The 22,931-nt window shown below is 43.0% G+C and overlaps 1 protein-coding gene across 1 annotated transcript in view; it reads right to left on the reverse strand.

Annotated features, from left to right (window-relative positions):
• The window catches only part of MTX2 (metaxin 2), an 84,991-nt gene extending 64,605 nt beyond the window's left edge, over positions 1-20,386 (reverse strand). The window contains exon 1 of the mRNA XM_075529519.1: positions 20,206-20,386. Within this exon, the coding sequence (XP_075385634.1) occupies positions 20,206-20,245 (40 nt within the window). The 5' untranslated portion in view covers positions 20,246-20,386. The remainder of the gene's footprint in view (positions 1-20,205) is intronic.
• Positions 20,387-22,931: the final 2,545 nt, after the last annotated feature.

Consider the following 22,931-nt stretch of genomic DNA (forward strand, 5'->3'; position numbering starts at 1 on the left):
GCTTCTCCTTGGGGATGTCTTGCAGCAAGTGAGCTTGCCAGCTGAATCAGGTAAGTGCTAAGGCAGCTGCCCTCTGGTGCGACCATCACAAAGCAAGAGACCAAGAACTAGAAGGGTGAGGCTCACTGAGCCATTTATCCCTCCGCCTTTCAATTAACCCCCCATGTGTTTATCAGTCAGGTTGGCACAATAAACTAACTGCGTAACTCCACTATCTCCTACTTCCTTACACAATGCCTAGGGTCATAAAATCTTGCAAACAGCCAAATACTATAGATCTCCAAACCACCTAGAGGTATAGAGGTAAAAAGGAGAGTCAGGAATCAGAAGAGGAACTAGATAGAATGTGTTTAATCAACTCCACTACAAATGTGCTTGATACAATTGATGTATGGATTGTTAAAAGAGCTGTAAGAGCCCCCAATAAAATGATTTATTTTTTTTTAAATCCACTAAGAACAATACATATCTGCCTTCCTTGCATGCATTCAGAACTAAATAGGGCTTGACTACTATTACTGAATAATTGATCAGAAATTCTACAAAAGAATTTCAAATTCTCACAGAAACTGGACAACCTCAGAAACTACTGCTCCGATACAATGTTTAAATCTTCAACTGAATGTCATCTTTAAATGAAACAATAGTTTAATTAATAGAGAAATACTACATTGAGCATTGACATCTTGTAGAGAACTATCTAGATAATAGGACGCCCTGGTAGCCTGGTGCTTAAGCATGGGTCTGCTAATCACAAGGTCAGCAGTTTGAACCACCAGCTGTTACTTGGGAGACAGATGAGGCTTCCTACTCCCGTAAAGAGCTACAGTGGACTCAAGGCAGTGAGGCTGGTTTTGATTATCTATATGGTATCAAACGATCTCTATGGGATCAAGCTATCCATATAAGATGAGATTTAAAAGGTTAGATGAGAAGGTTAGGGGGCAGGAAACAACTGTAGTGGAATCATTTGCAAAATGATAGGGAAGATGGTTGAGTAACTTGAAGAAATTAATCAATGTCACTGAGTTGTACATGTAGAAAGTGTTATAACTGATGAATGTTTTACACTATATATTATCATGCACAAAACAAATTTTTAAAATTGTAAAGTGACTACAAGCATAGATCTCAGAGCCAGACCTCCTGGGTACTCCTCCCAAGTCTACAACTTTTCTTATCAGAAGGACCTCAAGCAAGTTGCTTAACATCCAATGTGTAAAGGTTTTGAAAGAATAAAATCAGATAAATTATGTAAGTCTTGCAATTCCTGTCTCATAGAATATACTCAATAAAAAGAATACATGCAATAATTATTGATATAAATAGGTAAGAAATGTACATTAATACTATCGAAATACTTGAAGAAATAACTAAATCTACCTGAAGAAAAAATAATAAGAAGGGATAAAATATCTACTGGGTCTAAAAAAATTAAGCAGAAGTTAACAAGATAGAAGGTGAGGGACCAGAAGAGAAAATGTTAACCAAATATCTAGCACTGGTAATTTAGGGTGATGAAGGATATAAAATGCTCAGTAAAGGATTTCAGAACTAAACAACATACAACCATTCTACTACAACATACAACCATTTATATTGACATTATCTATTTCAATTCATGTATCTTGCACAAGAATGATTTCATCAAAGTCAAGAAAAATGTTGCTCATTTTTATACTCCCAATATCTAGCAGTATCTAGGTATGTATATATATATATATATAGTCTGTAGAAAAATATATCATATACACTTGAGTATAAGCCAATCCAAATATCAGCAGAGACACTTAATTTTACCACAAAAACTGCATTTAAAGTGTGTTGAAAAGTTTGGCTTATACTTGAGTATATACAGTAAAAAAATCATTTGCTACCTAAAGCCTGAAACATAACTAATGGGGGCGGGGAGGAGTTCTCGAATTCTGGAGAAGGAGCCCTGGTGGCATAGTGGTTACAAAATGGACTACTAACTACAAGGATAGCAATTCAAAGCCACCCGCTGTTCCTCAGGAAAAGAGGAGGCTTTCTACTCCCATCAAGAATAACAGTCTCAGAAACCCACAAGGGCAGTTCTACCCTGTCTACTCAGTGAGTAGAAACTGACTTGATGAGTTAGATAATTCTGGGAATGAAGTCATCAACCCAATTAATGATAACTTCTCTACAACGGGTACGAAATTCAACACTATGAAACTAGACTCACTTTCTCACCAAGTTGTTCGGTGGGTTTTAACTAGAGACAAACAGCGGAATTATCCAGGGAAACTTGAAAAATCTACTTGGCCAGGTAACTACCACCTTCTAGCTTTCTGTCTAAATAGACCTTTAGTGAAAAGCTGAAGTGTGTGTGTGTGTACATGCTGTGGGGGAGGGAGTCAATGGAATGCATACTTCACTACCTTTAGAGAGCTCTACAGATAATGGACTGTAATGTGCAATGTGATCCTTACACATTAGTCTACCCATACCCAACATCCCATTCACCCTCTATTTTAGAACCTCTATTAGGAGCTTCTAGTCCTAAGTAAAGCAGGCTCAGTTGAACTCTCTGCACCAATTATGTTACCACACTGATGGCAGATTTTTTCCCCAATGGTCACAATATCTCCTATTCCACAAGTTCTTCAATCTAGAGCCTTACCACTCTGTCATTTAGAAGTGAAATCTAACTTTCCCTCCTTTGAATCTGCACGGGCTTGTAACTCTCTGGCCCGATAGAATATGATAGAATTGGGGCTGCCTGACTGCCAATGCTAAGTCAAAAAGATGATGCAGCTTCCAACCTTGCTGGCTAGGACACTTGCCTTTGGAGACTGAGCTGCGAAGCAAAAGGTGTGACTACCATGAAGTCCCCAGACTCTGAGGAAGCCCAGGTCACATGAAAAGATCAGCAAACAACTACAGCTAAAGTTCCTAGCCAGCACCATTTGCCAGACACAAGCAAAGAATCTTTCAGGTATTTCCAGCCCTCAACCACTGTATCATCCCCAAAATTTTAGTACTCCCCAGCTAAGGGCCCAGACATCATAAAACAGAGACCAGCCATCTCTGCTGTGCTTCTATATGAATTTCTGAGCCACGGGATCCATAAACACACAAAAATGGCTGTTCTATTCCCCTATGGTGTAGAGTGATTTGCTACCCTGAAATAGTAATTTAACAGCTATATTTTTGTTCATTACTAGTAGACACAAATTTATCATTAATTAAAGATCATTAAATGTTGACTAGCCTGAAGCCTCACAGTTCTTTCCATTCATCTAAATCAATCACCAAACTGACTTCTAACCAAATTATAGTTATAAATTCCAATTCATTACTTGGGAAATAAAATTTGGCATTTCTGCCTCCCTCCAGTCAGTTTAATTTTATTAACCCATCACTATGAAATTTTACCTTTCTGAAATCTCACCCCATGTCACCTCTCTGACATCACCAGTAGGCCCTCCTTCTAGTCACAAGAATGTGGTGGTGGTGATGGTGGTGGTGATGGTGGTGGTAGAGGTGATGGTGGTGGAGGTGGTGGTGGTGGCGGTGGTGGCAGCGGGAGCAGTGGTGGTGGCAGTGGAGGTGGAAGAGGTGGAGGTGGTGGTGGCGGTGGTGGTGGCGGTGGCAGCAGTGGTGGTGGCAGTGGAGGTGGAAGAGGTGGAGGTGGTGGTGGAGGTGGTGGCGGTGGAGGTGGTGGTGGTGGTAATGGTGGTGGTAGTGGTGTGGTGGTGGTGGTGGCAGTGGTGGCAATGGAGGTGGAAGAGATGGAGGTAGTGGTGGTGGTGGAGGCGGTGTTGGCGGTGGTGGTGGTGGTGGTGGCGGTGGTAGTGGTGGTGGTGGTGTGGTGCGTCGGTTCAGACTCAGTGAGATCTTATGTACAAATGAATGAAATGCTGCTCAGTCCCGTGCCCTCCTCACAATTGTTCTTATGTTTGAACCCATTGTTGAAGCCACTGTGTCAATCCATCTTGTTGAGAGTCTTCCTCTTTTTCGTAGGCCCTCTCCTTTACCGAGCATGCTGTCCTTCTCCAGGGAACAGGCTCTCCTGACATGGTACAGTAAGTAAGATGAAGGCTGGCCACTTTGTGTTGGTTGTTAGGTGTCTAGTTGGTTCCAACTCACAATGATACACAGCACAGCAGAACACTGCCCAGTCTTGTACCGTCCTCACAATCATTGCTATGCTTGAGGCCACTGTATCAACCCATGCCTCCCTCTGAAGTCTTCCTCTTTTGCAATGAGCCCTCTCCTCTAGCAAGCATGACGTCCTATTTCAAGTAACTGTCCCTCTCCACAACATGCCCAAAGTATGAACGATAACATCTCACCACCCTTGCTTCTATGAAGCATTCTGGCTGTACTTCTTCCAAAACAGATTTATTCATTTTTTCTGGCATTTCATGGTATTTTCAATATTATCTTCCAACAACATAATTCAAATGTGTCAATTCTTCTAAGTTTTCTTTATTCATTGTCCAAGTTTCACGAGCGTATGAGGCAACTGAAAATATCACAGGGCTTGGGGCAAAAGCACATTAATCCTCAGAGTACATCTTGCTTTCTAATACTTTACGGCAGCTTTGAGCAGCAGATCTGCCCACCACAGAATATGCCATTTGATATCTTCACGGCTGCTGCCATGAGTATTTGACTGTGGATCCAGTAAAATGAAATCCTCGACACCTGCAATGTTTTCTCCATTTATCTAAATACTGCTTACTGGTACCCAATGACGACAATGGTTTACTTCTAACATTTAAAACTGCCCTGATGGCAGTTGTTACATTATTCAGGAATTGAGAAAAATGAGAAAAACAACTTAATCCTGCTGGCCAAACTCAAAACACACCATAAACTTTTTATAAAAGGCAGACCAGTAAAATCATTTGCCTATGATACAAAGAAAATCCAAATCTGTAAATAATAGCAATAGTATATATTAAATAATAATATATTTATTATATAAATAATAGCACATTTATATTCTTTAAGCTGTACTCTATGCTTTCTAAAAACACTTAAATATGAATTATTAGTTACATTACATTCCCCAAATAGATACTAAATAACAACATGATAAAATCAGTACTTGGCAAGAAGAAATTAAAGAGAAAATCTATCAAGAATAATTCACAATTTCAACTGAGGAGCAAGCAAGGATTGCCACTTAGCAAATAGTTAGCAGTAAGTAACTGATTTTAGTTCTCATCCAGTCAAACCAAAACCTCACGCTGATGAACAGTATTAGAAAAAATATGATGGTAATGGCTGGTGAAAAATAAAACAACTTTTTTCCCCTGATATTTCCTATGATATACAGCCTTTTAAAAAATTCATAAGTAAGATATTTTGAAACATCCCTTAATTTATGAGTCAAACATTTTTCTATAGCATAATGACTAATAATGAACACAATTAAGGTCAACAGAAAGCAAGATCATTTAAGTCAACTACCAATATTACTTTACAGAAATACTAGAGTAGTCTATAACAATTGATGCGTTTTATTAACATGAAGCACTCGTCAGTGCTCTAAGTTAGCCCAGGCACTACATAATGATGGGGAAATTCCACCACCACATCTAAGGCTACTGACCCACTGGGACAGATATGCACACCAAAAGCCTTTCTTAAAAAGCCAAATACGGGTTAAGTCAGGAAGAAACGTTTAGCTGAGAAGGCTCTGAGAGATAAAAGCATATAATCAGCACAGAAACATAGCTAAGTATATATGCACAATGAAATGCACTTTATGGTTTCTATCTTGCTAAAGCAGTCACATTTAATGAGAATTGCCCAGACAAAATGATTGTTTTTATGAAAAGAACCTTATTACTAACCAATCAAATTTCATTTTTATTACTGATGTGAAAAAGTTCAAAACCATGATTCATTTATAGAGCGTACAAAAATAAGAAAAGAGTTCAAGAATAGAGGCTCATTTACAAAGCAATAAAAAATTAAAGCATGCATTTCTCTTACTGGCAAGGCAAATGCTTCTCCTCAACATATAAATGTAGTTGGCTTTGCTGAAGATTACATTCTGTCTCTGAACAAAAAAATGAGATGTTTGAATTTTCAATATCTCATCTCCATTTGATATCTTCAGTTCATCTGGTAAGTGCTTACCAAGAAATTCCTAAAGTGTTTGAAAAATGTTAAGTTTGATGATGGTTTCTTTCAATTTTCACTTAAAGATAAAAGGTTTGGGCCCACATTGATAACTCAAAAATCAGGACAGAAATAAGACTGACAAATTTTACGGGCATCCATCACCAAAATCTTTTAAGTTACAAATTAAGTTACAAAGTAAAAACCATCATTTCAGAATATGAAATAACAGCAAGACATACTAGAAAATTAAAACCTAGACCACTGTTAAACTACAATCTGTTTCAGGATCAGAAAACACACCTTTCAAGTGACCTTCCCATTACACCAAAGGTTTCTACACGGTAACAAAGCACCGCCTCTTAAAATCTTGGTTTCACCCAGTGGCCAAGATAGGAATACAACATACCTGATAGAGAGGTCTGTGAGGCTGGCCCCAATCCCAACTATGTGCACACCCCACTGCTCCCCCCAACCCCGCCTCAGAAGAATGCACTTCAGAGGACCGAGTCTAATTAGAGCACATGGGAGAAAACAGAAGGGATGGAGAGGGAGGGAAGGACATGTTGGTCCACCAATCCCCGAGGATGATGTTCCTGCTCTGAGCAGACAATGCTCAGAGAGGACCATAGGGTCAGCCCCACCATGAGACACAACGTCCTTCACTAAACCACAGCACTGCAGGGGACATCATTGGAGACAGTGTGGGAATTGTGCACAATCGGACCTACCCTATCACACTGGGGCCAAACACTAACGGCATGAAACAGAGCTGCAAGGGGAGCAAAGTGATGAAATCCCCAGGGAATATCAAAAGTAGACTTTGGAGACAGAGTGTGGCACCCTATCAGGCTGGACTGGAAAACACCTATAAAGGCTAACAAACAGACCTTGAGTTATTTATAGGCCTTTCCAGTTCCTGCAGGGGTTTTCTTTTAGTTGTTGTGATTGTGTTGTTATTGTTTTGTTGGTCTGGACTTCCTTTGTTGTTTTGTTTGGCTTTGCCTGGTTTTCGCACTTCTTATGTATCTGCATGTTTATCTAGATAAGATAGGTAGGATAAATAATTTGGAGATGAAAATAATGAGATCAATGGTTGAGCGGGGAAGGAAGGGGAGGTGGGAGAAAGATAGGGGTTGGGGGACGGGGTGAGGGGGTACCCAACCCAGGGACAAGGGAAAAACAAGTGAACTAAAATCCATGGAGAGAAGGGCATAGGATGCCTAGCGAGGCTTAATCAAGGGCAATGTAGCAGCAAGGCATTACTAAACCTGAATGAAGGCTGAACATGATGGTGGGACAAGAGCAAAGCAAAAGGAAATAGATGAAAGACCCAGGAGGCAAAGGACATTTATAAATACAGGTATATATGTAAATATATATATAATTAGAGGGGAATAGAACTATGTAATCATATCTATATATTAAGAATTAAGGTAGCAGATGGACATTGGGCCTTGACTCAAGTACTCACTCAATACTAGAACACTTTGCTCTAATAATCCGGCATTCTGTGATGCTCACCTTCCCAACACAATCACTGAAGACAAAATGGGTGCATAAGCAAATGTGGTGAAGAAAGCTGATGGTGCCCGGCTATCAAAAGATATAGCATATGGGGTCTTAAAGGCTTGAAAATAAATAAGCGGCCATCTAGCTCAGAAGCAACAAAGCCCACATGGAAGAAGCAACCAGCCTGTGTGATCACAAGGTGTTGATGGGATCGGGTATCAGACATCTAAGACCCAGAACAAAAATCATACCCAATGTGAATTGGGGGCAGGGGAGAGGGCATGGAGTGGAGACCCATCTGTAGACAACTGGACATCCCATCACAGAAGGGTCACAGGGAAGAGATGAACCAGTCAGGGTTAAGCATAGCACCAATGAAAACACACAACTTTTCTCTAGTTCTTTGGTGCTTCCTCCCCCCACTATCATGACCTCAATTCTACCTTACAAATCAGATTACACCAGACATGCACACTGCTACAGTTAAGAGCCTGCAACACAGGGAACCCAGGATACATAAGCCCTTCCGGGCCAACAAGGAGAGTAGAGATACCAGGAGGACTACGGAAAGGCAGGGGAAGGGGAAATTGACCACAAGGATCAGTCTATAACCCCCTCCCAGGGGAAGGGACAACGGAAAAGTGGGTGAGGGGTGATGGAGGACAAAGATATGGAAATAATGATCTATAACTTATCAAGGGTTTGTGAGGGAGGGCGGGTGGGAGAGGGAGGGGAGAGAAATGGGGAGCTGATATCAGGGGCTCAAGTGGGAAGAGAATGCTTTGAAAATGATGATGGCGGCATATGTGCAAATGTGCTTGACATACTGGATGAATGCATGGATTCTGATAAGAGATGGAAGAGCCCCCAATAAAAGTATTTAATAAAAATAATTTAAAATTAAAATGTGCTTCACACAAACAAAAGCAAATAATACTAATAAAAAGTGAAATTATGCAATATATGGTGTTTTGTAATTGGCTTCTTTCACTAGCACAATATAGTCAGGGTTCATTTCTATTACACCATGTACTGGCACTTCATTGCCAAACAGTATTCCACTGTATAGATACACCACATATGCTTGGTCTGTTCATCGTTTGGTTGCTAAACGAGTTGTCTCCACTTTTTTGGCTATGGACAATTAAGGACAAATGAGTAGTAAACCTTCTTAAGAGGAAAAAAAAAGAATCTGGTTTCTTGCACTAGGCTGGAGGGCGCCTCACATCAGGGGATCAAATGGTCAAGGAGGGAAAGGGGGTGTCTAACATGGCAGACATGTATATCTGTGATGAGGCAGACAGTCCTATCAGAGGGAGGAAGGATACAGATGGGAAGAACGACGCAGGAGAGGGGAAATGGAGGAACACATCTGGGGGCACGCAATGGCACATCTGTTGGTAGGGAGAGGAAGGACTGACGTCCAGGTCTGGAGAAGAATGACTGAAAATGCTCTTGGGGACACTAAACAGGGAGGGCCTTCAGGGGCATGCGCCGGAAGGACCACATTGACCCAGGCTTCTGACTGCATGAGAGGGACCAGGGCAGGTGTTGCAGTGTGCTGGGACACTGAATCCTGGATCTTCAAGGAGTACAGCAGGAACTCCACTGGGTGAATTGGACTCACACCTCAGATGCATCTAGAACTTGAGGACTTAAGCCAGAAAATACAAGGTGTCTGAGGAAGCAAAAGACAGCTGTACCGATTTTGGAGAGCTGTTGGTAGGCAGACAAATAAGGTCTTGTTAACATCAATATGTTGTATTAAATAAGTATTATTCTGGCAAACCTGTAATGATCATTCTAATGTATTTGGTTTGTGTTTGTTCATATCAGGGTATATCTCAGAGGTGCTATGCAGTAGGGACTTGCCCACTTGAAGTTGTGAAATAGGTTTTACTGTTTTTTGGTAAATGAAACGGAGGATTGATGTACCTATGGGGATAGCAGATAGAACAAAGGAGTCAGGGAAGGAGTGTAGGAGGGTGGTGATAAAAGGGAGATGATGTTAAGGTACACATTGCAGTTATATCGTTGGCCAATTTGAGGATTAAGTGTGAAAGGGTGGAGTCTAGCCTGGCAATCTCATCATAGCCAATGAGACCCCTGTGTGGGCATGGCAATCTCCTGAGAATTCTGGGAAATCCTGCATTTCTTCCTTGGAGGCTGGAGACACTTCTCTCACTACTTCACTCCCTGGGAGACATTGCACTGACAAGACACATGGAACTATGCTAGTCCCCTGAGCTGGAGATGCCACATGGACCTACGCTGATGCAACCAGACCTCTGAAGTCGAAAAAGCAACAAAGAGACCCCTGCCACCACTGGATCCAAAGACTTTCTGCCCACTGGCCTGTGATCATCCTGCATTCGGCGTCATTGCATGTGTTGCCTGAGTCTGAAGAGGACTTTCAAGATTGGTACTGGGCATATGAGCTAATAGTGGGCTTACGGGCTTTGTCTGGACTGGGTTGGGATGCTTTCTTTATGTACAATTGCCCTTTATATAAAACTCTGATACACATAAGAGTGTCTATGAATTTGTTTCTCTAGTCTACCCAGACTAACACAGTACCCAAAAAGAAATAAGATGTTTGGGAACTGATTATGGGAGCAATGGTACAATTCTGCTTGATGAGCTTGAACAATGCAATGACATGACATTTGGATTAATTTCCAAGTAAGAATAAATTGAAAGATCAAACAAATAAACACATATCAAGGAATGGTTTGGGGGCTCACACTAAATCCCAGCTCCCACTTAAGAACCATTAGCTCTTACATCATGGCCCTGCTTGATACTCACTTCCAGGAAGGAAAAATGCAGGAGACGGGTGTTATAGCAAAATGTGGTGAAGAAATTAGATGGTGCCGGCTGTCAGATAAAATAGCATCTGGGGTCTTAAAGGCTTGTCTCCAAAACAGCAGCCCTCTAAGTGAGAGGTCAGTTAAGTCCACATGGAAGAAGCACACCACCATCAGTCACTGAAGGATTGTGAAACATATTATCTGAAGTTGAAGGAAGGGCTTCACATCAGATCCTAAAGTCTGAGGGTCTGGTTTGCAGAAGGCTATGGATGGCAATGGGAGACCCAGATTCACTGATGGAACTCTAGGGGAAGTAACCCTCCAGAGAACTCCCTCTATCCACAATTGAGGGGTAGGGGGAATGTGGCCACTAATCAGAGCGCATTGGTGAATTGAGCATCGAAGGTCTAAGCAGAAGCCTGATTTGAACAGTTAAAACTTGTCAGTAGATTTCCCCTAGGATGCATGCAGGGCCTGATCTGGTTACAATAAGGGTTTTTTGGGGAGGATGGGGGCACAAAAGTGGTGGCGGGGTAAAGGGTTGAAGACGTCAAGGAGTCCACATAGAAAAACAATGTTTGGAAGCTGATTGTGGAAGCAAATGTACAATTCCACTGAATATGAATGAACTATGCAATGATTTGATATATGTATTAATCCAAATATTTTTTAAAATCCGGTTTCTATCCTATTCAAAAATAAGGTATCAACATAACATAGAGCATGCTGCTGTCAACAAATTGTACTTTGCCTAGAAGTTACATACTATGTCTTTATTCTGCTTCTACTATCTGCCTCTTTAAGGTCATAATACCAAGTTCATATATGTCCTCAGCTGACGGCACTACCAAACTCACTGCCATTGAGTTGGTGCCAACTCATAGAGACCCAGTAAGACAGGGAAGAACTGCCCCTGAAGACTTCTAAGACTGTAACTCTATACACAGTGGCAGAATCTATCTTTCTCCTTATAGCACTACAGTATGAGACTATTCACATGATTCATATGAATGAACACAGATGCAAAAGTCTCCACATTATTTCATTCTCTCCTCAATATACCATGTGAGTAAGAGCAACACTTTTATATCTACCACTTCTTTGAACCCTTATGAAATGCATTTAAAGGTAGATTCTCTAGTACTTACATGAAGAAGGAATCTTAAAATTTTACAACTGACACTGTCGGGAGAGGGGAGGAACGTTTTTTCTTTTAAGCACCCCGGTTTTGATCATACTTACTTTCAAAATGCTCACTTATGGGTTCCATGGGGCACATTTTCAAAACTACTTTCCTAGACCTGACCTCAAATTAATGATCCTGGTAAAATGAAGTTATTAATACATTTAAATAATTAAGCACCCACATGTCCACAATGAAATATTCAGTCTTCTTTTTTCCATTCTTTATATAGTTTACTGAGATTCTAAATAAAGAACAGAACTGATATTGTCCTGATTTCAAAAGATTAATAAATTACAGTAAGATTAAATTAACTGAAATGCTTAAAATACATCTACTCCTCACTTATCAACAGTTACATTCTAATGACCAGGTCATTGTGCCAAATCAGTATGAGGCCAGGAAGAAAAGGACATGGAGACATCCTGGAGCCTGTGTCCTGCTGCCCCCACTGCTGTATCCCAAGCCTGACTGACTGTGCTTGAGACTCCAAGGCCGTGCCCACAGGGCTGGCGCTCAAGCAGGGACCAGCAGCTGGACTAAAGGCGCCACTGGCAGCTCTGCAGCTTAGGCAACCTGTCGGCCAAGAGTCAAGGGGGCAGTGAGGGTTGCTGCTCGAGCTCATGCCCCATCACTGCCAATCTCTCTGCAGCCCACCTGCTGTGCACCCCCCCTCCCACCCTTCCCACCCCACCCCCTACGGTAAGGAGGATCCCACGGAGATGCACGGCTGGTTTGGGTGGGTATTAGAATCTGAGGCTAAGAGCCTTGGCTAACAGCTGCTTGGAAAAAAGAAATCAGCAACCCAAGCCGTTAAGAGGTAGGCAGGCTGCTTTGGTGGCAACTCCTAAATAACCAAGTTACCCCAGGACTCTTCCCACTGTGGGACTTGGTCTCTATGGGCACTTGAATAGAGGGACCAAGAACAGAAACCTCCCCTACCCTGAGCCCCACATCCCCACCCCGGGCCTCTTCAGCCACTGGGAGACCCTCCTTGGAAAGACAACCTCAAAATTCCCTTAAGTCACCTCTTTCTCAAAAAGAATTGCCACAAAAAAAAGGATTGCCACAGGAGTTTGGATGGTGGCGATGGGGCCAACAGGGAGACTCTGGAGAGCTAGCTGCTTCAGCTGAGAACCTAACAGGCACGAGCGGCTTGCAGATCAGAACCAGACAGGAGCAAAAGGAGATTCATGAGCGAAATAGTCAGGGAGATGGTTACGACTGCTACAAATGCAAAGTGTCAGATAACAAGACCCTTGCTAAATTAGCAAGGCAGTGGTGAAATAATAAGAGAATTTGGGAAAGGTGGTGTGAAAGTAAATAAACAAAAATTTAAAGTCACTTGAGAACATTTTGTGCAGTCCAAAATGGTCGTGAAACCCCAGAAGTGAAAAGGTGACACCCTCAAAGGCTCCCTGGCCATAAGGAGAAAGGTTTGGGGACAAGTGAAAATAAAGCTACCACCCTACACGAGATGCCAACCCTGCATGGTAAAATATATTATCAGTCTTTTTTTTTTAATCGTCACCCTCTTAAATGACGTAACTGAGTCATGAAGCAGTGCCGAGGCTTGAATCCCATTCTGTCTTCCTGCAATGGTTTCCCTCCTAGTTGAATTTCTTTCTCCTCGTCTACAAAATAAATAGCACCTACCAGAATTAAAGTTTCACAATCAGCAATTACATCGACAGATTATCTAATACAGTACCTCAAAAATGGAAGCTTACTCTGATTATTAGAAACCAGCTATCTTTCAATTAAATCCTTAAGACAAAATTGTTGACAATGTCTAAAGCATGACCTCCAATGAAAAAGCCCCAGAAAGCGTACACATATGACCTATACCCAAAATCAAATTTTATAATGAAGATATACATGTCAAACATATAATCTTTAAACATTCCAGAATACTTTGTTATGAGTTATATTATTACTGTACTGTTTATAGAATTTTATATTACTGAAACAAATTATGCATTCTATTTTAAAACTGCTTTTAAAAGTCTTACAAAACATGTATCTAGCTCCACACAGGGAGCTGGAGGCAAAGCCCTCTAAAATAAAAAGACTGATGGGTATTCAGCTGAAGATAGCATTTTCAGATTTGTTGAGCGCTGTGTACCAGACCCAACATCAAGCACTTTACATGCTTTCTCATATCATCTTCAAAATAATATATCCTACTATCAGCATCCTTTTACGGATGAGGAATCTGAGGCTTAAAAAGCCCAAGGTCCTGGGGGTATGGCAGGGAAGTTGGGGGAAAATGAGGAGCTCAAAACAAGAACTGGAATGAAGAGAATATTCCAAGACGGATTGTGGCGATGATTTTACAACTCTTCTTGATGTCACTGAACTATGGGATTGAATGTGATGTGAATTAAATGCCAATAAAATTGTTGGGGCTGGCGGGGTGCCCAAGCGAAGCAACCTGGGTCTGAAGCACTGCAGAATCCATAGAAATGTGAAAGCAAGGTGAAGGAGTCAACCAACACCGTCGCAGATTTCTGCTTTTCTGCTCCTCAAAGTTCAGCCTCCCACCTCCCTGCTTGTGTGTCTACCTGGTGGCTGTGTAGGGCCTGGAGTCTGAAGACAATCCTGGCGCAGGGGTGGGCAAGTACGTTCGGCAGTCTTTCGCAGTACACCATCTTTTGGCTACAGTGACTGCTGGTACAGTGGGTAAGTGCTGGGCTGCTAACCAAAAGGTCAGTAGTTCAAACCTACCAGCCACTCCAGGGGAGAAAGACGAGATAGCCTGCTTTCCATAAAGATTGATAGCCTTGGAAACCCTGCTCCAAATCTGGTCACAAAATCCAAAGTGGGTTTTCAATCCTCCCTAGGATATAGTCACACCCTGCTGACTGTTTACAAACCATTCACACAGGGAAACTTATGTAAAACACTGGAAAACTGTCCTATTAAAAAAAAAAAACTAGTGAGAATTTAAAATACACTCTTTAATTACCCCCGCCCACCCTTTCCCCCCCAAAAAAAAACACTGCCATGGAGTCGATTCTGAGGGTTCTTGAGACTATAAATGTTTACAGGAGCAGACACACTCATCTTTTCCCCACAGAGCAAGCAGCTGGAGGGTTTGAACCACTGACCTTGAGGTTAGCAGTCCAGTGCTAACCTGGCAGTGCCAACATAACTCCAGTTGTTTTGAAAGATTTTGAATACCATTCAATATCCTTCTTTCAAGTTCTAGAGGAGCCCTGGCTCATAAGAGGGTGACCAGGAGTAGGACACTGAAGACAGAAGAACGAAGAACGAAGAAGAATAGATGTATTTGAAGTATGGTGCTGGCAAAGAATACGGAAAGTTTGTATTGAAAATCTAAGCTTCCAAAAGAACAAACAGATCGGGCCTGGAAGAACTATAGCCAGGAAGTTCCTCAGAAGCAAGGATGGCGAGAAGTCTCAGGTACTCTGGATGTTGTGGGAAGAGATGCCGCAGGTACTCTGGCCGTTGTCGGGAGACCAGCCCCTAGAGAAGGGTAGCGCGCTTGGTTAAGTATTAGGACAGCAAAAAAAGAGGGCCTTCAACAAGGTGGACTGTCACAGGTAAGTCAATTCCATACGTAGGCAATACGGTGCTTCTTCAAGTTCTATGTACTACAACATGTACTGCAACACCGGGGCGGGCGCATGACCAGGGAAGTGTCTCACTCTGCTGTAGGCAGGGTCCGTTATGGGTCAGCACCGATTCAACAGCACCGAACAAGTGACGCAATGGCTTTGTTTTTTGTTTCTTTTGTATTGGTTTTGCCACATAATTGAGTTAAAAGAACAATTCAAAATGGCCTTCCACTTTAAGAAACACCCGAGAAACCACTGAGCAGATGCACAACGTACACATACCGGCAGTCCTGAACACCTAGAGATACACCTGTGACGTATCAACTTGGCCAGACTGAACTACATTCCCTTTCTAGTATGTTTCTGGTTTGGAGGGCCGAGGCAAACTCTAGCAGGAAAGCAAGGTCGCATTTTGAAGGGTACACAGCTCCTCAAGCTTTAATCTGGATGCTGCTGTGAGGAGACTCTGCCGGAATAATTAAGCTCCCGAATCAGTTGATTTTACAATCATCACAGGGAGAGCAGTTGCAAATCCTTTAAGAGAATGCCTAACTCCCCGGCGATTTCAGACATCACGAGCAGCCGAGGCCTGCAATTGCTCTCTTCCTGCTGAATCTTCCCTTCCAGCCTGGCCGTCAACACGGAGCTTGAATTTGAACGAGCGGGGCTCCGGCCTGGGCAGAGTCTGCCAACCTTGTGGATTTTGCACTTGGGAGCCAGCCCCCACAACAGGGCAAGTCAATTTCATACATATGTAATAACGGTGCTTCAAAAAATTCAGAATTTTCATAGACTTTTGCCACAAACCTTTTGAAGCTCTATGTACTACTTTTTATATCACTCTATTTTTAATTTAGGGAAAGACAATGAGATAACTTTGTTGACCAAAATAGTGATGGCTTGCAAAAATAACTTGAAGCCTGAATCTACATGTTGCAATTTCAGATCATTTTTACTTTATCCTTCTGAGTTGTTTTTCTTCTTAGACAGTAGACACATGATTATTATTTTCAAACAATAAGTAAAGGTTTCTCATGACAAGAAAGAAAAATGGCAGCTAGATGTACAAATTTAAAGTGGCACTCTGAGCAAGCCTTCAAGGACAAACCGGAGTCAGCCCAGGACAGTGGATGTTTCAGAAGAGAGCAACAGGTGCCAACAACGGAAACTACAAACTGCTCAGAAGGGCTGGAGTTCAAAAGGAGGGCTGATAAGAAGTGAGACCGTCGAGGTACCTGGGGCTAAGTTCCAGAGCAACTAAGAGCTTCTCCAGCCCCTGGAGAAGAATATCATACGTGGTAACGTGGAAGGTCAGCAAAAAAATGAAGACCCCTCAATAAACTGAGCGGACACGTGACCACCGGTGAGGATGGCACAGGGCCAGCCAGGGGTTTATTCTGTCGGAAGACACCTGGCCGCTGCGAATCATAATCGACTCAGCGCCTAACAACAAGAAGTTGATGTGGGGTGTCTTATAGGTAAGACAGCCGACGCACGTGTTGGAACAAGGGGTATCATACCAGCGTTCTGGGGAAATAAGACAAGCAAACCACGGAGGCTCCTCAGTGGGGCAACGGTATTGGAAGGGGGCCAGGAGGGAAGCGGGGAGACCAATTCCAAGGCTACTGCGGTCATCTAATCAGGAAATTAGAGAACGCCCACACTACAGTGACAGCGGTGAAGAAAAAGAGTAAGTCCTTGTAACGTTGAGGAAGATCCAAGCAGAGGCAGCAGTACAGTGGCAAAAGTGGCCTGCCTAAACCAGGCAGTTCCAAGTTTCCAAAGTTATGACACTTCAAAAATATTACAGCTGAATATAAAATGCCTTTAAATGTTTCCAAAAGAAATAACAAACATAGTGTGCTGGCTTGCAATCACTAAGAGGAAGAATAATAAGCAAATACTATGGCCCATACACGGAAACCCAGCTCACCAAACTACAAAAACAAATTCATGATTGCTTATTGAGTCAGAAGAGAGCTGAGAGAATACGCATCTCTAGCCTCTCCAGGTTGACCTCCTCCATGAAAACCCCATCGATGAGAGAAATAGGACACAGTAAATCATGACTGGATGTAAGTCACAATGAGACGCCAAACACACAAGGGTTTCAGATAAATGATCGTTTTAGCCTTCCCCACCGTTTTTTAGTCAAAATACCATCTGTTAAGGTTTAAATATGGCAATCATTTAAATTATAGAAGTAAAACATCCACCCAATAACAATCCCAAAATTTCAGAAGCACACTTTCATCTTTCCCCAACCTCCACTGAGATCCCAGCCTTTCACTCTGAAATCACTGATCAAAATTAAATATGCTTCCTAAGTTTTATTTGCCTATATAAACCTATGTATATTTATATACCATTCAGTTAACAATAGATATCAAATATTTATAATTCTGAAATTTGTTTATTTGTATTGAATAAGATATGATTTATAGACATTTAGAAAATTTTGCTACAAATACTATAATTAATATCTTTATATTTAAGTGTTGGTTACTGCATTACTATCGAATCAACTGCTAAAAGCAGAATTCCTAAATCCAACCCAAACCAACCCAACGGCAACTCACAGCTACTGTGTACAGGGTTTCTAACGCTGTAAATCTTCCCAGGAGCATGCAGCCTCATCTTTCTCCTGCGGAGTGGCTCATGGGTTTGAACCACTGATACTGTGCTTACTGACAATACCACCGGGCTCCTCAGTCAAAGGACAGTATGGCTGTACTTTTAATAATATAGAGTAAGTTGGGGGGGGCGGGAATTAGTCATACTAAATAAATAAACTCACTGGCATGGAGTCAATTCTGACTCAAGGTGGCCCTGTACGGCCAAGTAGATCTGCCCAGTGGTTTCCAAGACTGCAACTCTTTATGGAAGCAGAAAGCCTCGTCTTTCCCCTGTGGAGCAACTATTGGTTTCAAACTACCAACTTGTCAGTGAGCAGCCCGACTCAGAGCCACTTCGCCATCCAGGCTCCTCACTAGATTAAGTTCCAAAAAAGCAGTCACACCTACAAATAGGTTAAGGGTAACTGTTTTTTTTGTGTGTGTTCTTGTCAGAACTAGAAATTATAGCCATCTTTGCCCATCTGATTAGATGAGGAAAATGCTATTTATTCTCAGTGCTGGAGAGAATCTTTTATATGCTCACCGTTCATTTGCATTTCCCTTTATGTGATTCACCTGTTCGTATCCTTTGGTACATGATTCTGTTTATTGCTTATTAATTTGCAGAAACTTCCATATAGTATTTTTTCTTATACAGAGCTTTTAAATTGTTTGTGCAATCAAAACTGCCAGATTTTCTTACAGATCCTAGATTCCGTATCTTTCTTTAGACTCCTCTACTATCCAAGATTACTAATACATGATCTATATTATCTCCTATATTTGCTTCTAATTACTTTATTACAGCTTGGTTTGGGTTTTTACTTTTTATCTTTATTTGGAATTTGTGTGTGCTGACTTAAGACTCGTCCCAATACTAGGTATTAAATTATCTATCTTTAAATGTCTACTCTTAAGAGTCAATTCTAACTCAAAGCAACCCTGTAGGAGTGAAGAGATCTGCCCTGTAGGGTTTCCAAATTCATTACAAAAGCTGCCACATCTGTCACCAAGCAGCTGGTGAATTTGAACTGCCGACCTTTCAGTTAGCAGCCAAGTGGTCCTTAGCCCATTTATGAAAACCCACCGCCATCAAAGAGATTCCTATTCATAGCAACCCTGCATATGGTTTCTGAAATTGTAAATCCCTCCAGAGATGTCTTTCTCCCAAGGAACAGCTGGTGGGCTTGGGCCAAGGTCTGTGGCCAGCACCCAATCCAGAGTCACCAGGATTCCTTTATTAGAACAATAACAAATAAAAACTCACTGCCTTCTAGTAGATGCCAACCCATAGCAGCCCTACTGGACAGGGTAGAATTGTCCTTATCAGTTTAGATCACTATAAAAAGTTGAAACAAGAATAAAATTTCTGGAAATTCTTAAACTGCACTAATGGAGTAATTCCAAACTTATCAAAAGTTTATTAGACACTCATCATTCTCTCTTTAAAAGAAATCACAAACACAGGGACACCTGTATAAAACATTTAACTATCAGCACATACCCTAAAAGGGCCAATTCTTTTTTTTCAAACTTAGCAACCTAACGTAAGTCCAATTATCTTACAATATCAACCTGGTCACTTTGGCATATGTGGTAATAATGAAGACAATCATTATTTTCGTCTGCAATCTCAAGATTATCCGTTGATCCTGTCACAAGTACCCACGAGGCACCAACTGACTGGTGCTCAGGATACAGTGGGGAAGGACAGTGTGGCCACTGCTTTCATGTGGCTAGCGATCTAGTAAAAGCTTTTCTCTCTTTTAGAAAACAATTATTTTCTAACGGTGGAATAGTTTTTAAAAAAAGAAGTGTCCACAACCTCATTACCGACCCCTCACCCTAACCAACACTTGGAACCCGTACGCAGTCTCGTTCGTTCAGCAGTGCCTCGGCTCTTCCACCAAGGTGAAACAGAACCTCAAAACGTCGATCTGTTCACATCGGACCCACTCACGCCACCAAGTTAGGGGTGCCGGCTACTTCCCGGGCCTGACGAATGGCAGTGCGGTGTTGACAGCGGACGGACGCAGGACTTCAGGCTTCCCCGACGCTCGAGAACAAGGGCGACTTCTCAGGGACGTGAGGCCGCACGACCAGGAGGGCGTCTCGCTGTCCAATCCCTGTGGCCACGCCCCCAAACTCAACTACTGCCGGGCCTCTCGCACCCCGCCCCCCCGCACAAAACGCCGCCCGGGCCAGCAGTTCGGTCCCCGCGGGGTGACGTTAGCCGAGTGCCTCCACCTCAATATTCCCTCCTGCAGAGGGGCCAGGCCTGCTCTGGCCCGGGCCCGGGGTCAGGACCGGACGCGGCACAGCTCGTGGGGGCGCTGCCCGTCCAGCCCACGCAGTTTCCCGCCGCCCCGCGCAGAGCCCGGGCCCGGGGCCACGCGCTCTACCTGCGATCTGCGAGACCAAGGCTTCCGCCGCCAGGGACATGTCGGCGAGCGGCCTCGCACGCGCAGCCCTGCGCCCACGGCCCTGCGCGGGCTCCTCCGCCAGCGAGCGCGTCCGCGACGCCGATCGGCCTGGCAGGACACCCCCGGCGGCGGCGGCGCGGCGACGGCGAGGCCCCCAAGGTTACCGCCAGGCCGGGCCAGGAACTTCCGGCGCCGCTGACAGCCGCGCGCGGGCGCTTCCGCCGGCCCCGCCCCCCGCGCCCTCCCCCCCCCCCCCCCCCCCCCGCGCTGCAGACCTGCGGGTGCCCTGCTCCCCGGCTCTCTCGGGAACCTGCGCGCTCTGCTGTGCCAAGAGCCAGGGGATCTGGTTCGAGACTCCAGAATCCAATTTAGAGGACAATCTCCCCACTCCAGGGACTGGCGGGGGGGGGGGGGGGGGTGTTCGTATTCTTAATGTGAGCAACAGACAGCAAGGAACATTTTTTAAACGCCCATAGGCCCCAGACCTCTAAAAAAACGTAGGTATTGTACTTCATTTCATCTTCTCAGGCTATTGTTACACTTATTTTATGAAAAAGGAAATACGCCTTCAGAATTTTCACCACCTGCTCAGGGTCTCAGCCCAGGCCTAGATTAATTCCCTTTCCACTGCACTATGGGGGCTATGAGTCCATGCATGTCCATTAGTGTTTCTTTCTTTCTTTGTTCAAACGTGCTTGCCACAGAAGATTTGAGCAGCACCCATGCTGGGAAACGGTTTGCCCTTAAGTTCTGTACTTCAGAAACGAAGCTCATCTTTGAGAATTAGAATCTGTCATCCACACACCTCTCACCCGGTGGGGTGGCTGGACGGGATACTAAATCCCAGAAGTGACCTTTTCTTCCATAGTAAGTTTATCTATGTATTAGTAGACAAATAAATAAAAATCAGTGTAGTATATAGCATATTTGTAGGCATAAAATATTACAAGTGAGCAGACGTCAGAAGCCACGTGGTGAGCCAAGGCCCCTCTCACTGGTGTGAAACAGTGGGTGATGTGGTTCACTATAAGCCCCAAGGTCAGATAGATCACTGAGGTTTTGCAGAAGAAACTCCATGTTCTAGGAATGGCTGCTCATGGCGGTTAGCAATCTGTGTCTCAGCCCTTTGTGTTTCCTTGTTCCCCCTAAATTTTGTTACAGTTGATTGTTCCTATTTCTGCCTCCTTAACTAGGTAGGCTTTTTAAAAGCTAAGTCTAAAATCAATATTTGGGTCCCCCTCTGCAACTAGGAATTTTGTTCAATTAAATTTATAATTTTACCCCAAACCTTGCATGGATATAAAAATAGCAAAACCTTCTGTCTGAGTCAGGTTCAGCGCTGACAAGATGTTGTAGATGGTAGAAATAGAATGGAAAAGATAAGCTTTTCTTGTTTGTACTGAGGAAATAACACTAATCACGAAGGGTCTACCTCTTAATTCCTTGAGTGATATTGACCAAGGGAAATGAGCTATTCCTTGATTTTAGTTCCTGTCTGTTCTCTCACCGTGGAGAAGTATGCATACCTGTAAAACAGAAGAAGCTCCATTGTCATTTCTAGTTCTATGACAAATTTGTTTGCCATGATTATAAAAATGCAAATATTATGTTGTACTTTTCGACAGTTTCCAAATTTTTAAGACTTCTCCATACTATAGAACCTTAGAGAATATTGAGGGTTGGGCGGGAGAAACCAAAACCAGACAAGTTCAGAGAGCAAAGGTGAGCTTCAAAGTGGGAGGGAGGAACAAGAGCCAGGGACTGGACAGATGTAAAAGACACAGAGCCAGGGGAAAGCAACATATAATAAGAGGGAGCATGGAAGAAAAAAAAAAGACTCAGGCAGGGAAAGGCATGAAGAGGTTTGTAAGAATTAAAAGCAACAGAAGTAATTACTGTTATGCACACAACTTTGCCATAGCAGTGATCTGCGAGTAGATACTTGAATAAATACTGAAGGTGAACAGATGTGGGAGGGAGTCTGATGGAAGATATTTGTATAGGTGTACGTATATATGCATATGTGTATTCACCTTTGCTGCAACTACCCTCAAGTGTGGTAGAACATATAAGGGGAGAATTTATAAAGGAATGAGTCACTGGGTCTGAGGAATTAGCACCATAGTTGCTGAGGGATACCAAGATGAGTTGACAGAGCATAGATCACAGAAACAGTGTTTTGCATTTTACTTTGAGGAGCAGGACCTGGAGTCTCAGAAGGTCATGAGCAGCCATCCAAGGTACAGCTATTGGTCAGAGGAAAGGCAAGTGGTGAAACTCAATAGACATATGGTAACAATCCAATGGACCGATGAGCCACATAAATATCAGTCTCCACAACTCTGAGACCAAAAGAACTAGATGGTGCCCAGCTACCATTGGCAACTGCTCTGAAAAGGATCACCTTAAAGGGGCCTGGAGACAAAGACAAATGTGCATCAGAACTAACAATAAATAACTAAAAGAGACCAGGCTTACTGGGCAGACAGAGTCTTGTGGGATCCTCTAAGACTCTTCTGGTTGGGAACTGAACTCATCCCCATGTTTGAATAATCAGCCATTTCAGATCCAAAGGGAAGCATTTACCCAAGGACAAGGTTCAGAGGGTTTGGAAAGAAGAAGAGATGAAAACAAGAAACAGAAGGAAGATGTAAGGTCAGCGATAAGCCAGGGTACACTGAGGGAATGGCCATGGATGCATTGAA

The sequence above is a fragment of the Tenrec ecaudatus genome, chromosome 13 (assembly GCF_050624435.1).
Source record: "Tenrec ecaudatus isolate mTenEca1 chromosome 13, mTenEca1.hap1, whole genome shotgun sequence".
NCBI classification, from domain to species: domain Eukaryota; kingdom Metazoa; phylum Chordata; class Mammalia; order Afrosoricida; family Tenrecidae; genus Tenrec; species Tenrec ecaudatus.